At 39.5% G+C, this 16797-nt stretch overlaps 1 protein-coding gene across 1 annotated transcript in view; it reads right to left on the bottom strand.

The window, feature by feature from the left end:
* The window catches only part of KIF26B (kinesin family member 26B), a 277053-nt gene that overhangs the window by 45338 nt on the left and 214918 nt on the right, over positions 1-16797 (bottom strand). The window contains 2 exon segments of the mRNA XM_036380967.1: positions 10660-10819; positions 14630-14813. Coding sequence (XP_036236860.1) covers positions 10660-10819; positions 14630-14813 — 344 coding nt within the window.

Below are 16797 nucleotides of genomic sequence, written 5' to 3'. Positions count from 1 at the left end.
ATTTAAGTTTAGTTCCAACAGAGAGATAACACAGCTTTTTAAAGCATAAAATAGATCAGTAATTTCTGGCAAAAATGACTCTCACATACCCACACTATTACTGTTAGAGTTGAATATTAGGTTAACTGTAATTTCATACACAGCCTGCAACATTCTTTATTCATGCCCACATCTAAACATTGCCTGTTGAAAAGATCTGGTGGGGTTTTTTTACTCTCTTCAGTTAAGTATTGTTCTCTGGTCTCCCATGGGAGGAATATGCTTAGGAACAGCATAACAGGTATCAGAAGTGTTTAGTGTGATGCTCAGATTAGTGTGATACTCAGATTCCTTAGTGTGATGCTATTAGTGTGATGCTCAGATTCCTTAAAAAAATCAGGTATTGCTCCAGAGAGAAGCATGAGACTTCCTGCAAACAACATCCTCATGGCCATGAGGCTCCCTGCAGTGAGATGGATGTGAAGAGAACAGACATGGCACTTGCAAATGGACACACAGGACTTTACCACTTGTGTAAAACACTTGATTTTTACATCTGACACACACATAAATGATTCCAGGTAAAGGAGCTCACAAAGGAACGTGTCCTGCTTTCAGCTCCAACAGACTGCAATCACAAGTAGCACAAAATCAATAAAAGCCACTGATTATAATACCATTGCACAGCACATAGCCATCCAAAATGGCAGCAGTCACCTAACAAGAGAACAGAAAATCTGATACCAGCTTAACAGTCCTATTTTGTATTCTCTATGATGCAAAGGCTCTAAAAGTTACCAAAGCACACCCTCACTTTTTCTGTAAAACCCACTTCACAGTAAGCAGCATCAACATTAGCTGAAAAAGCCAGGACTATTCCACAAACCTCACCAGAGGACAGTGTGGTAGAGCGACAACAGGTTCTCTTCCATATGTATTTTCAGAGTCAAGTCTTATTCAGGTTTGATCCCCCACCAGCCCCTCCTCTCCCCCATAGTTTATACATCAATGCAAACGACTACAACTACAGCAGTTGCTCTCAGTTGCCTGTGACATGAGAACTGTCCCCCATCCATCACACCAGCAATGTCCACATGTGAGAGAGATGTCCAGGATTCAAGAGGTGCGTGTTGGCATGATCTGACTGCGAACACAGAGCTCCCAGAACACTCTCTCTCTGAAAAAGTGCATTTATTTCTCCAACACCACACCTTTGAAAACATTTTTGTTTGTTATGTTGACATGCCAGCTGTGTAGCAGATATGGATACTGCATCTAATTCCGATCCTCCTACACAGGCATGTAACTTAAAAGCACTTCACTCAGAGCCCGTGAACACTGTTGTTTGCAAGGGAGAAGGAGCACAGTCTAGGAGCACAAAAGATTCTGCTACTCTATTTATAGCTGGAGGCAGACATGAAAATTGTGTTCAATCCTTAAAAGACTGCTCCAAGGAGATTCAGGTCCCACCTGCACAGAGATGGTGAGGTGCCTTTAGCAGCTTTTACCTTGTAAGGGCCCCCCTCCTTCATTCTCTGCTGTGTCTGAGCTGAGCCTTGTTTGTAACAGCACCCAAAACAGCCACCACTGCTGCTCTCTGGAACCACCTGCACCAAAGGGAGCCGCAAGGGCTGATATTTCTGACAGTGTGGACATGCATTTTTTCATTGATTTTCAAAGAGATTGAGGTTTTGTTTCTGACCAAGAGCATGAACTAAGGAATGGGGAGAGAACAATTAGTAAATTCCACCATCTCTCAAAAATAACTCATTGGAAAATAATTTTAAATTGTAGTAATTTTAAATGCAGCAGGTAGGACAGTTTTTTCTGATGGGATGATAAGGCAAAACAAAGCTAAAAGACAATGCAGATAAAACAGTTAAATCTGCTGTTTGATATTAATTTTAATGAGTCTTGTCAGATATTGCTAGAAAGCATATCACCTGGATGGCACTTACAAAAAAATATTTTAAAAACAAAATTAATTGAACAAGTTCATCCTGCAGCACAAGATAGGTAATTTTCATATTTCAGAAGATAGTTCTAACCAGCCTGCTTAAATCTAAAAAGTCAATGCATATTTTAAAAAACCCACAACTGTTCATTGTGTATAGACCTGGAGGCAACCACCAGCCAAAAACTTTGATCATCCAGCAGAATCTTGTATATGAAGAGCTTATCTTCAGAGGATTATCTCCATTGCTTTACTCTCAAATGTGTTATGAAAACAAAAACTTGAGTAAAAAAACATCTTGCAGTTGTAATGTCATTCAAATACTCTTGAAGCAATAAGGCAGACTGGCTGAAGTACCCTCCACTTACAACCCCACAATCCTCTTAAAAGCTTCTAGGGCCTGTCACTCCTTTGAGAGGGTGATGTCTAAAGAGAGTCCAAGAAAAGAAGGAGTTTGAAGAAAAAAATGTTCAACTATTTCCCCAGAAAATGTAAGCAAAGGTTATGTCTATTCTTAAGTTAAAGTCACAAATACTATTTTTATACACTGAAGAGGGAAAAAAATAGTCCTGCTTGTGCCACTTCAGTAGTCTCAAATCCCCATTTGTGTGGCAAGTTTGTGCATAAACTTCTTGAGCTTCAAATTCATGGTCACAGACCCATTTGGAACGAATCAATAGATGATTGCACTTTTGCAGGTTTCACCTTCACCAATTCCATTAATTATGTCCCTTGCAATTCCAAATAAACTCAACATTAGGTAACACTTAACCACATACTGCCTCTTTCAACAGATAAGCTGCTAATCATCAAATACGGAACATGAAATATCCCTTAGCAAGGATTTGAGGATTATCTCATCTAATTAAATATAAGCATGTTTTCTAATCTGTGGGTTTAAGCCAAATCCCAATAAAAAGATTCCCATTGATTTACATAGAGTTTTGGATCAAGCACTGGGAGAACTTGATTTTGCAATTTGAAGAGAAAGAGACCTTAAAAAAAAAAAGTGTGACTAAATGATGAAGGGAAAAAAAGTTGTTAACTCATTTAAATCATCTGGCAAAGGAATCGACTGCTAGGGTAAGGTCTTGAGAAACACACAACTGAGACTTTCTGAATTTCTCTGACATCATGAAAGTGTAACAATCCATCCAACCACTGGTTTTCAGGCTCCTAAAAGCAGATTTGATTCTGTTAGACACACTAGAACACATTTTATTGTTTATTTATGTAACTACCAGCCATCCACAGACACCTGACAATCAAGGACAAAGATAAATTATCAAAAGGAAGTACAGATATCAAAAATTGTCAAAGATTTAGACCCAGAACTCTGCATTGAAATTGCATAAGCCTAGCTGTAACCCATCTTAAACAGTTTATTATGTAACTGTTAATGGATATTTGTTAGTTACAAGTTTATTTTGCTTTTAAATTATTCTACTGACTAAGTGTTCTCTTCAGCTCTTGAGTGGTTATTCCACGAATAGGAATCCCTGTTAGCGTGCTTTAAAGTTTATATTCCTCCGCATCATTACTTTAAAATAAGAAATCATTCTGCCACTTTGTCTCGCCAGACACAATTCTCTTCTCCTGTGTGAATTCACATCCTTGAAACACCACAGAGCAGTTGTCATCTCTTCTCTCAAAGGCCTCCTTTTCCCTACAAGCTATGAAGCTTTATTTCTGTCACAGTGTTCTTCCAGGTGAGTAACCCTTTCATTTCAGACCATTCATAATTCTTCTTGCTTCTCTTTTAAATCCTCTGCAGTCTGTAACCTTTTCTTAGCAATGAGATGCACAACTCCAAACAAGCAGCTATATACTGGCAGATAAATAGAAAAGCTATTTTCTTTGGTCTGCTGGAGTGGGATGTCTTTTTGGTCTGAGTCACAGACTCAGACCTTCTTTGTACAAGCAAAGAAGGATCAATGCGGAAATGAAATTTAATTTAGCACATCATATCCATATGCAACTATTCATGAAAGTGGAGATAACCAAAAATGTGAAATAAGTCTAATAAAAATTATGACATGCTTTTTGATCATTTGCTGCATTGTAAAAGAGGTAGTTATTCCAAGGATATGACTATTTAAAAATTGTTCAATTATACATGAAATGAATTATCACCACGTTTCCATGAGAGAAAATGTATTAATGTTCAATTGAGCCTGAATCAATGGTGGAACAGGTGAGAATAAACTGCTGGATACGCTGACTAAAGGTTCAAAATGACATTTTAATGAATTAAATACAGATTAATTTTTGTATGAAATTACCACAATGGCCTATTTGGGTTCCACTCAAGCTATATTTCAGGAATAACTGCACGCTACTGGATTGCTCGTTCATTACCAGCCACGTCTGTGCTGGCCCGGGACCAAAGTAGTGTCCTTCTGTGATGCAGCTATCTGCTGCTCATAGGAATGGCTATTTAAATGCAATTAGTAATTGCTGTTAAGTCTGACTATAAACCACAGCACTTCCCTTCTCATTTCATTTTGCAGTCCATCATTATTTGCTGCTTACAGTATCCATAAAGTACTAATTCGCTGAGTGGTTCAAAGAGCATTCAAAGAGATATTTCATGAGGCCTGATTCTTCTCACTTGAATGCTTGTGCAGAATGGAGCTTGTCAGCTGAGGTCTGCTGTAAAACTGGTGCAACAGGAGCTCAAGCTCAGTGAGTGCAACATAGCCACTTACACCCATTACACACGTTTGCAGACACCGCTGCTCCAATTCCTGTCACATTGCCAGACTGGCAGGACTGAGTTGAAAACCCAAAGCTGGGGAATGGCAGCTCCACTGCAGCTCTTCTTTTGAGGATTTTGTCTCTTTACTCTCTCTCATTAAGTTGATGATGAAACACAGTGCTGTAAGATGTGAGCAGATAGAGCTCAAATCTGCACTATCAGCTGTACAAACAATGCAATACAATAAAGGGCATTGTTGGTGAACACAACAACAGCAATTGCTGGAGCATGCAGACCCATCATCTGTATGTTCCTGAGCTACTGATTAAATTATTCTAACAAAATGCAGGAAGTTTTCCTACATTCACAAACTATGCATCCCTAATTCCACCTATTTTATATAGCTCCCTGGAATAAAGAAGGAAAATGCCAGAAATTCAACATAGTAAACTGTCAGATACAGAAAAGCCCCAAAGATGACCATAATTGCCAGATGCTCCTTGTATGCATGCTGGCCTCATTATCTGCATGCTGACAGAGTTTCATTGCTCTTGCAGTGAACTGCATTGCACCTGCCCAGTGACAAAGGGCACATGCCTAAGACCAGGTTCTCCACTGGTACAAGGTAGCATTGCTCCAGTGGCTTCAGTGTCTGTTAGCCAAGGTTCTAGTCCACATAATCCTGGCTGACAACATCAAGGAAAAATTCTTTTGTTCCTGAGCAGGCCATGTCTTTGATAGTTAATTAGGAACTATTTCACATTCAACAAAATGTCCATTGACCATTCTACTACACTCTCCTACAATTGGATTATTCAGGGATATTTCTTAGGCTTATTTATCTTTTTGAATAGGCTCATTTCTTCTTCCCTGTTTGCTTCCCAGTTCCTCTCTGTGGATTGTTGTCTCTACTACACACAATTTCTTGGAGCTTTCCCATTCATTTTAGACCATTTCCCAGCCCTGTGATTCTGTTTCAGCTGTCTTTCATGTCCTCATTTCCCCCCCTTCTTCTGCTCTCACAGTTCCTCAAGTAAAACAGCAAAACAGCTTTTCATCCACTTTTAGTATATTCAATATTAAATTAACACAGAAAGATTGGAGATTCTGAAGAGCACACCAGATATTTTTTTCTGAGGCTGTGATCTTTGCACCATATTCTCATTAAGGAGGTGCAAAAGTTAAGGAATAGAAGACATAGATGAAACAGTGGAAAGTGAAAGTGATTCAAATTTCTTAATGAAAAACAAAAACCAAAAAAATTCTAGTTCAGGTGCTGATGAAGTAACCATTAAATAGGTTGCTCATTTGACATATAGTTCAAATGTGTCATTAAGTTCTTAGACCTAGTAAGTAGACATGGTTGTATGAATCCAACAAAGCTAGGACTTCGTACAAGTTCACAAATAAGGGTAAAATCTCCAGTACTAATAATGATTATTGCCCATTATTATCCTCCTGAAAATCCTAACATCTTTTCTGAGAAAAATAACATAACTAATGCTAAAAATGCAAAGGCACTGCATATAAACAAAAGATACTTGGCATTTCAGTTCTTCTGACACACAGATTTTTACAAAGATGAAACAACTGCAGATAGATACACCCATCTAACTAAGAAGAGAAACTGAGGTACTGGATCCATCCAAACCCCATTTTCATTTTTTTCAATAATTAACTAACAATTTAAAGAAAACATCTGATATACAGCTCATTCTTTAAACTAGTACACCAATACTATAATCCAACACTTTCCTTTTTCTCTTTACTCAAAAGCAATTCTACATTTGATCAAAAAAACTCTCACATTCTGTATGACATTAGGACTATTTATGTGCGTCATTAACTCTAAAGAAAGGGGAAAATAGGGTAACAGTCCTAGCAGTAGTGGAAAAGTGTATAGTGCTTTTTGCCAACTCTGAATGCCCTTTAAAAATCCTATTTGATTTTTTTCAGTTTTATAAATGTGAATAAAGAAATAAACACCTGAATAAATTATTTTCCAAAGGTCATGCAGAAAGAAAGAATGGATTAACCCGTGCTTTAAACACCAGATTAGATCTTAAAACACAGTGGCTCTGCCATGAAGCCTCTTGTGCAACCTTGCACCAGTCACTTAATATAATTTTATTTTCTGCACATAGGATCAAATAAAGAAATACCATCATTAAGACATGGGAGGAAATGCAACCATATGACAGAAAAACAGAACTGCAACGGATAAAATTCATGCTTTTAACTCACACTCATCTATTTTACAGACAAGACTCCCTCCTTGGATAAGCAAAGCATGTAGTTGAAAATACAGGATGCCTCTAGAAACACTAGCACATTGGGATAGCACATTAAGAGGGAAGCCTATTAAATAAAACAAGCAACAATTTCTGGAAGAGAAATTCATACAGCCTTGCACTTTTCTAAACAGTTTCCTTACATTCTCACAGTCATTAAAATGCATAAAAATGATTATTTCCAAAACAGCATTACCATGAATTATCACCACCCATGTTGCCTAGCAACTGGAGTAATTTTTGAATAGTGAGCTATATAAACCAGTATCTGGAGTTTGTGCAAATGGGTGTTCATTTGAAGGTTTAAATCACATTCATCTTGGAAATCAGAGGCAGATAATACAGCACTGACATAAAACTGAAATACTCTTAAAAACATAAAATGGCAATAACAATTACTGCATCTTAGCAAAACCCTTCTGTAGCAGATCTAAGCCCAACCATATTTGGTCACTGACTCCCTTGCTCTTCCTTGAGCTTCCAAGTGCCCCTTTCCAATTTTTTTTAAGATGTTTGACATTCCCATGGAGAAAATAATTCTTGCCCAATCTTCTGAAGGATTTCTTCATACCTCAAGAGCAAAAGAAACTGGTGATATAAAATGGCAATGTATTTAAGTCAAACAAAAATTTCATTTTTATAAATGACACTGAGCTGGAAAAATCATACAATCAGAACAATGTCCTTACTAAGTCTCAAAATAGGTCTGGAAATAGTGACAATAATAGTGACACTGAGAGATTAAAAGTACATATCTGAAATATGCAAACTCCCAGAAATCATGGTCTGGTCACTCATTAGCTGCAAGTATTTGCCCAGTGCAGGGATTCTTGTCCCAAATTCAGACCCATGTGAAATTTGACTTGAATACAAGACAAGAGCCCCCAAACCATATTTAACCCTATTGTTTGATGTCTGAGAATTTCTACATTACTTTCTTACAACTTCAGAAAACAAGTTCCTGCTAAAGCTAGTATAAATCTTTGTAACTATTCCCAAAATGGGAGCGTATGGGGGCTCTTCCCAAGGGAGAAAGATTCCAACTGAATGGTTTCCAAGGCTTAGCCTTGTGGGTAAAAATTAAAGAAAAGCAACATGTGCTGAAAAACAGCATGTGTTTTTCTCATAGAGACTGCAGGTGGAGAGGCAAATTCATCCCTGGCACAAACACAGAGACCACTGAAGGCAATGCAGTGGCATCTGCTTACTCCAGCTATGAATCTGAACAAGATTTTCCCTACAACTACTACCTGTGGAGATAAAGCTGGATACTTCAAAACTTAAGTGAATTTAAGAGCCTGCAGCCTCTCAAAGTTTAGAGAACCAAATTTTTGCCATCAGAGAAAAACTATGCATTGTGAGTTTCCAAGTCCCCAGGAAGCCAGCTACTGACAGGCTGCCATAAAATACTTAATGGCTGTTTAATAGCTCAGATACTACAAAGATGCTCCATTTTGTCTGCTGCTCTATGGAAATTTACTGAGACCACACACAATGTGCAGAGCTGTCACATAAAAAAAATGCTTCCATTGTTTTCTTTTGGTCCCCTTCAAAAAGGCAGTTATCAAAACCACAATTTTATACTTAACAGTGAAAGAGTACACCCCCTAGAGAAAGGGGAATTACCCCAGTTACAGAGGCTAGTCACTGCTCTAAACAAGAGGTGCCACTGAACACATATCATCTCTTTCTGTGGGGTACTGAGCCTCTTCTGCAATGCAGCACATGCACATCCAGATCCTCCTTCCTCTCATCTCCACCGAGTAGCAGGACACAGCTGTACTGCTGGATCACTGAGCTAAGAGTGCTCATCCAGCCACCAAAACTCTTATTTCCATTGCTCAGGAATAGACCACATATGGGAAAAAAAAATGTTTTCTGGATTCTTCCCAGCAAGAGGAAGAAAAGGTTTGCTCCAAAATATGCCAGTATATTTTTCAAATTATATTTTAAAAGTCCTCTTACAAACAGGACGTTGGCTCTGATTTACAGATGACCAACCACTTCTCTACACTCTATAATATCTGCTTATAGGAAGAATTCTTATTGGAGGGAACTAAAGAGGGGATTGTGGCCTGAAGAGAGCTTTGATCTTCTTTCAGCAGTACAGACATTGATGAGAAAATATGCTGACGTCTCTGGCTGTGTAGGCTCAGAAGTGCAACAGCTGGGAGTCACAGCAAAAAGAGATTGAACACACAGCAATTAGAAGAAGTGTTTGGGAATGCTTTTCTCCTAGGTCAGTCATTGCCAGGAAAGACAATTGTTGTATTTGGTAACTATTCTTTGTATGTTTAGTTCTAGCCTAATGAGCATTACTAACATTATCTTTTGTATTCCCACCAGTGACCTTCTCTTCAATCCATAAAATCCAACAGGAAGAAAGACAGGTTTGTGATAAAGCATTGCCTGAGTTACACTTTGTGAAGTGCAGAATTCAAGGTATTTTCATTCTATGACAAGGTGCATGATCTACGAAACATTTAATGAATATTTAGACATAGAAATTTGGTTGGTCATTAACTGAGTTCCAGCCTGATTAAGCTCCAGGAATGGGAATATTTCCAGAAAGCATGTTTTAAGTCCAGACTACCAAATAATTTTTGAAACTAAAGGTTGGAAGAGAAACAGATTATAACCAATATCAATTAATTGTTACTTGCCAAAATGAAGACAAAAACAAAGAAGCAATCTTGAATGGACATGTGTAAATAATCATGTTTGCAGCTTTTTAAATGTTAAAAAGGGTAAAATGCATGGACTGAAATATTGCTCTGTGAATTACTTTGTTCATTCTCCGTGTCATCCTGCTGTTCCTAACTCCTGATGTCATACCCCTGTCCTTCACAAATGGTGACATTCATTGGCAGTTTGATTACAAGATGCTACTGGAAGCCATTCCTATGATGCTAGTTGCTACTCCCTAGGATCTAGGCTAGAGAAAAGCAATATTGCCCACAAAATCAGAAACTTCTCAATAGGGAGGCAGTGTGACTCCCTGGGCTGGGAAATTAATCCGAGCTTCCTCTCAGACCTGCACACAGGACACAGAGGGAGAGAAAGTGATGACAAGAAGTGAACACAAGGAATACCCACTAGGTGAGCAATTCCTCTTGTTTCCCAGAAGGTACCTGCAGTAGCAATGGTCACTGGTTCACTGTGGCAAATGGAGACTACTTCTTTTTTGCATATGAAAAGCTGACATTTAGATTCAAACCATGCAAAAAAAACCCTGCAAAGTAACCTTAGGTCACAGAAGGAATCTAATGACAAACATTCATGCTCATTGTGACATATATTTCCAATAAAGCAAATTGCATACAGTGGACAGCAAGATGATTTTCTCTACCGTGCTCCATTACAGCAGCGATGTTCCTCTCCTTGGAACAAATATGAAACGTTCTCACATGCTTCGAAACATTAAAAAAATCTTTGAACAGCCACAGAAAACAAAACCCTAATGTGTTGAACTTCAAACCTTAAGATCTTTCAGCCACCTGGGTCCTATTTCAGCAGGCTTCTTCCTTTGAAACCTATTTGTCAAACACAGAGTGTAGCTACCAGGTGTAAGGTCACATAAGGTGTCACTGAACCTTGGGCCACTTTTGCCATGGCTCAAGAGGGCTGCACTGACCCCAGCAGACTGTTTTCCTCCTTACCCAAATCTGCCCCAGGCACAGACAGACAAACTGCTTTCAAGCATCCCCTCATTAGGCAGAACCCAGAGCAGCACTTACTTGTATGGGATGTGTTTGCTGCCATTGACAAGGGCGAGGATGACATTGCCCAGCGCTGGCAAGGAGAGGCACAGGCCAGAGCTCCCCTCGCGGTTCTTGCTGAGCACTTTCACGCAGCTGCCCAGGTCAATAAGGTGCAAGCGGCTGCGACCTCCAGACACTGCCACAAAGAGAGCAGACAGTTAGTGTGGGCCTCCAAGAGCAGCTTCCCAGGAAAGCAAAAGTCTCACCGTGACTTGTGAAGGGGAAACAACCCAGGAGCCTTCCCTAATTCCCCTTAGCAGACACGGCTGTAGGCATCCTGCTAATGCACTGTCAGCCTTTATGGCTGTACCTTGCTGTACATTGCTGCCTACTCTGAACCTGCTTAAAAATTGCTGAGCACTCACTTGCTCCTGCAGGCTTAACACTGGGAGAGTCACCAATGTGACTATATTTTTTTTAAATATAGCTCCATTAGCCTGAGTTGGCTCTGTTTCTGTCACTGTCACTACTGTTTCTCTGTCTGGAAAACTACAGGCTGGGAATTCCTGCTTGGTAAGCAAGGATACTTCTCTTATTTTTGCCATCCTGACTACTATATCTTAAGAAGTCACTGTGGTACCTGTGGGATGTTCAATTTTTCCTCAAGTCTATATACTTTAACAGTAGCATTTCAGCTGAGAAGTTTGCCAAGATGCTGGTGATGGATTGTGAAGTAGCACCTCTGTTCTCAGAACAGTTTCTGTAAAACCAGCAATAGATCTTCATGGTTTTGTCTTGTTTACCCTGCATCAGCACAGTATTTCCAGAGTGAAAAGATGCTACCATTGAAACACAAAGATTAATAGACATTTGCTCTCTTTAAAAATCTGTGCTTCCTTATGAATCCAGGATGGGAACTATGTAGACTTCACAGAAGTGCTTCTAGCTCTCTAGTATCTGAGAGCAATTTTCTAGCTGACTTTTTTGCATCTGATCTTGGACCACTCCTATATCCTATATAACCCCTCATTCTCAAGAGTTAGTTTAGGAGCAGTCTGTAGGAAAAGGCAGATTTATTTTTAGGATCTTAACTCAATAGGTACAGAACAGAACAGAATCACTATGTTATAAGAGAGGTAATAGCAATGTAGGAGGACACAAACACACCTCAAACAGCAGCACAGATACTTTCACATCTGAGTTTAACTCTATGCAAGTTAATTCACAGCCATTTTGACACAGGATCTCAACTTGCACATTTGGTAAGAAAAAAGAGAGAAGATGAACAAAGACAGAAGACCTCCTATGGGATTTGTGAATAATATTCCAAAATGTATCCAGTATCTCTGTCAACAATTGTTAAAATACAGTTACGTCTGCTGCTTTAAAGTCCTCTTAGTTCTTCAGCTCTATCAGGTGTTATGTAACACTGGATTTCTATGTATTCCTCTCACCAGAGGAATTAGGCTGCCTTGGGGAACCAGTAAAGCACCTGTACCTCTAAACTGATCATGGAGGACCTTTGTCTCACCTCTAAAAGTCTTTAAAACCCTTAAAGAGTCCCTGAGTCCTCTAACATCTCTATTCTCAGAAGGCTGGAATTCCTTACTTGAGTGTCTCACAATCATTTATTTAGAAAAACAAAGAAATGCATTTAGTTGCTACTGTAAATGACTGTAGGTGACTTTACTGAATCCTATATAATAAATATTTCTGTTGCTAAGATTACCAGGTGTCAGGGAAACAAAATAAAATTAAAGAAATCACTACCTTTCAAAAACACATTGTTTCCACATATATTCTGATTACATAACTTGAGGAAATCCAGAATAAGATCTCTTATTGGTTGCTTCTTTCTTATTTAATTTACAGATTGAAGTAATACTTTTAAGAGTGTAGATCCACTTGATTAATCTGAAAATGAAGCTATTTGTTAGGCAACGTGTTCACTAATGTGCCTGGCTACTATAGAGAAAAAAAGTGGAACATCCTAACACTTGGATTTTTTTCCTATGGTCCCAGAGAAAAAAAACAGAGCTGACAGCTGAAAAATTACAGTGATCCAGTTCTGCCACAATGTCATTTATTTCAATGGTGCTAAGCCTGCTTCATGACATTCCTGGTAATGAATCTAACAAGGAGGTAAGTACAATACCAACGCCTTATTCTAACAGTCATTTTTTACCAAAATCACACATTAGCCAGGCCTTTAATCTCTTATCCTTTAGAAGCTGGGTTTCTTTTTTTTTCCCTCTTTCTTCCTGTCCTTTTTTAATCCTGTTACTGGAATCTATATATCTCTACTATCTTCATGGGTTTTTTCTGAGAAGTCCTTCATTACAGCAGGAGACAGTGATAATCACTAGGCGCCCTTTCTGAGCAGCTGGAATTCCCCCTCATTCAATTATCAGTGGGATCTGACCCTGCCTAGCTTGTAAGGCCACTCAGATATGGGAATTTGAAGACAGGAGGATGGTCTGGCCACGAGACAAAGATATAACAAGAGGCAGTGGGCAAAGCATGCCGTATTCTAATCCAACAGGATTGTGTCTTCTTTTTCTGAAATTATAACCACAAGACAATAGTATTTTCCCTTTTATTAATGGTATTTGAAAGTAGAAGAAAAGGACTGTGTGTGCACATACTTTCGTGTAGTAAAAAATATGGAGCATTAAATAATTGCAATAATTATTCCCTCAAAATCAGCCATCTCAGCCATCTTATTCCTATAAACCAGTCTGTTTGAGTATTCACTGTCTTCCTTTCCACCGCAGGGTGGTTAATTAATAAATCTTTAGTTAATTGAGATTTCTGACTTCCAATTCCACAGGGGTTATTACTTAAATACATGCAAGCTGCATTTCCATTTAGAGGAACTTTTTGGTTTTTTTCTCCTGTAAGTACACTCAGTGCAAATTTTCTTCATTTAAACATTACATGTTAATACTACAGTGCTGAACACCCACTACACATCACCTTGCAATCTATTCCTTATTACCAATAGCCTATGCAGAGCCAGGAGCTGAAACATATGCTGTTTCTGCAGAATTGCTTAAGCCCATGAGTTTAAAGAAGGAGATTTCTCTGGTCTCTTTCAAACATTTTTCCCTGAAAAGAAATGATTATTTGAAAAAATATTTTTAATGTCAGAATTTTCTTTTTCAGTGGGGGTTCTTCCTACATTTTCATTTATCATCAAATCTTTTATCATTGGAATTTACTTACAAAACCCCCTCTCTGTATATCTTCAGTCATAAACAATTAGGGAGACTTGAAACAGAAGACAAGTATAATAAAAATATAAATGGTGTGAGAAAAAAGAAAGCTTTGAAAATTACAGAAACATAAAATTAGACATGGAAGCACCATTTCCTGGGATATGGAAGTAAAGACACAAGCCAGTGAGAGCATACATGACAAAGAGAGGAAACAAGCCTATCTGAAAAATCCAGACCCTTTACAAAGAACCACGAGAATCCTTTGTGCACACATAGTTGGGCCAGCAACTAAATATCGTGTATCTCCAAGAAAGGGTATAGTTTATGGGTTGTAACATCAGCTTCCCAGTTTATGGGTTGCCAGCATCAGCTTCCACGCACACTGCCCTATTTAGGTGGCAAGGAGGAACAGTTAACATAAGGGTGGCAAGGAATTCCAGTCACCACAATATTTTAATCCATGACTGCAACACTATCTGTAAAGATAATAATAAAGGCCAATTTAAAAAGCACCTTTTTTTTTTCAGATACAGAGGCCCACACAGGGCTGAGAACTGCCAGTGTCTCCATGAGAGCAACTAAACTGACAATGACAGTAATAATCCCCAATGGCTTTTAATAGCCTTCGGTGGGTCTTCACCAGGCACTGTTCAGCCTGCTTGTATGAATGGCCCCACCCCAGACTGAATGGAGAACTCTGCTGATTTTCACCACTAAAGAACATTGTCTGAAGGCCCCCTTGCCAGGCAGGCTTGGAGGAGGCAGAGAGGAACAAGAGGACAGCTTACTTCCACCCTTGCCGCTCTTCTCCATGCGGTACTGGTAGATGTGCAGCGTGAAGAGCATGTGGGAGTTGCGGTGATCCTCCTCATCGCAGTCCCGCTGGCTGCTGCGCCGGGAGGCGATGGCGGCGTCCAGGAAGAAGGCGGCCTTCTCTGCCGTGGGGGCACGGAGCTCACTCTGGTTCTGAAGCTGCAGTTGACACCAGGGAGAAACGGCTGAGAAATTCCCGCACAGGTAAACACCACCAGACAACTTCCTGCAATCAACATGTGGTGTGGATACACTGGCTTCTACTGGGAGCCACAAATGAGGAGGTGCCCAATGGAATGAGACCCTCCTGACACTGGCAGTGGCAGTAGAATGCCCTCCAGGAGCCCTCATGGCTAGAAGTGGGGAATAAAAATTGTGGAAGACACGTCAATCCCAAACTCAACAGCAGTGGCAAGGCTATGTGTTCTAACACCTTCAGAAAGTGTTAGAAGGAAGCAGTCCACAGATAAATCTAAAAAGTAACAGGACTGAAGCTTGTGTTCTGCCCCCTGCCATATGAGGAGCAGCCCAGAAGAGAAGCCTTTTCCTTGCCCCTTCAAACCATAAGTTTATTATTCACCTGCTCATAAGCCAGGGCAATGCATTAAATGGAAGAAGGCAGGTAATGTACAAACATTCATACTTGCTGGACCTCAGTCCCTGTCACCAGCCTGCTCTCAACTCTTCTAAGTGACAGGACAGCATAGGAGGGCAGATATTATTAAGCCCTCCTAACAATAGGAATGCCTGCATGTTTCATGGCACCTATGACTAGTTTGTCTGTGCATGGGACACGAGACTGCAATCTGATGGCATTAGTTTTGGCAGTACACAGAACTGGCCCACAGCCCATAGGATAGATTTGTCTTGTCTGGTATAAAAATGGCAAGGAGCTCCCTGTTCATGGGGTTTGTTCCCCTGCTATATAATATAGCTGACAGTTCAGTTCTCCAAAAGACAGTAATTCTGTTTTCTCTTTGCAACCATTATCTAGACTGAGGAGGGATAAAACTGAGGCTGTGCATAGGATTCGGTGACACAGCTGAAAGCTGGACTCCCTCAGGAAAGAGGGAGGGGGACAGGAAGGAGTTAACAAGGTCAGCAGAAGGCAGGCCAGCCTGTGGGCTGATCTCACTAATGTAAGCAACAAGAAAACATGCATACTTGGAAAGGTCCAGTGACAGACAGTATGACATATGGTGATCACTCATTTGCTATACACACTGCTGATTCTGCATATCTGCATGGCTATAATATAATATAATATAATATCCTCCCTTCAGCTGAGGATTTGGATAATTCAGGTGTACAACACATGACTCCAGAATGTCTTGTAAGCACACATAAAAAGGCTTCTTTCCTTGTAATTTAATTCAGTCTTTCACACTGCAGATATATATACGCGTCTCATGGAGCTACCTCTTTTTCAGTAATCCAAAATAATTGATTTTGTATATATAGCTGTACTGTCTGTATCTATATAAAAATAAGCTACCATAATGGAATATTTATTATTATTGCTATTGTGCTAAAATACCTTAGTAAGGAATTAAGTGCTTAGGAGATGCTGGTTGTGACACAGTTACGTAACACATGCAGTTTGCCAATTCTTAACTGAACCATCCATCGCCCCAACAGGAACTGTGCAGTCTCTCATATTTACTAGACTGCATCAGTTACAGGACACCAGAGGGTGAGATCTCTAGTGATACAGTAAGTATTTCATAAAATGCTGAAGTCAGGAGTTAAGTGAAAATGAGAACCCTAATTGTTATATCAAATCAAAACACAACTTTATAGTCCTTAGGTAGAATGCAAAAGAATGGAAAATATGACCTAAGTATGCCTAAAAAGCTTAAACTACAAAGAGATAAGACACAAAATTTATTGCTTGGTGTTTCAAATCTCACAGTTCACAACTTGTGTGGATGTGAGTCATGATCTCTAGATGCTTGGAGGTGGATACAGGGTACATGACCTTGTAGATCTGTTCCCTTCTCCCCCTATTCCCCATCCTGGAATAAGCAGGGCTCTCGACAAAAGCAGCCTTTGCCTTTCAGGATGAAAGAATATTTTCAAGCTCCATCACTTTCTTCTGCTCCCTCTTCATCTACTCATACAAAAAGTAGATTTACTCCCACTC

Source organism: Molothrus ater, chromosome 3 (genome assembly GCF_012460135.2).
Source record: "Molothrus ater isolate BHLD 08-10-18 breed brown headed cowbird chromosome 3, BPBGC_Mater_1.1, whole genome shotgun sequence".
NCBI lineage: Eukaryota > Metazoa > Chordata > Aves > Passeriformes > Icteridae > Molothrus > Molothrus ater.
Note: the sequence above shows the minus strand (reverse complement) of the source record. Positions and strands in the feature narration are given on the sequence as shown.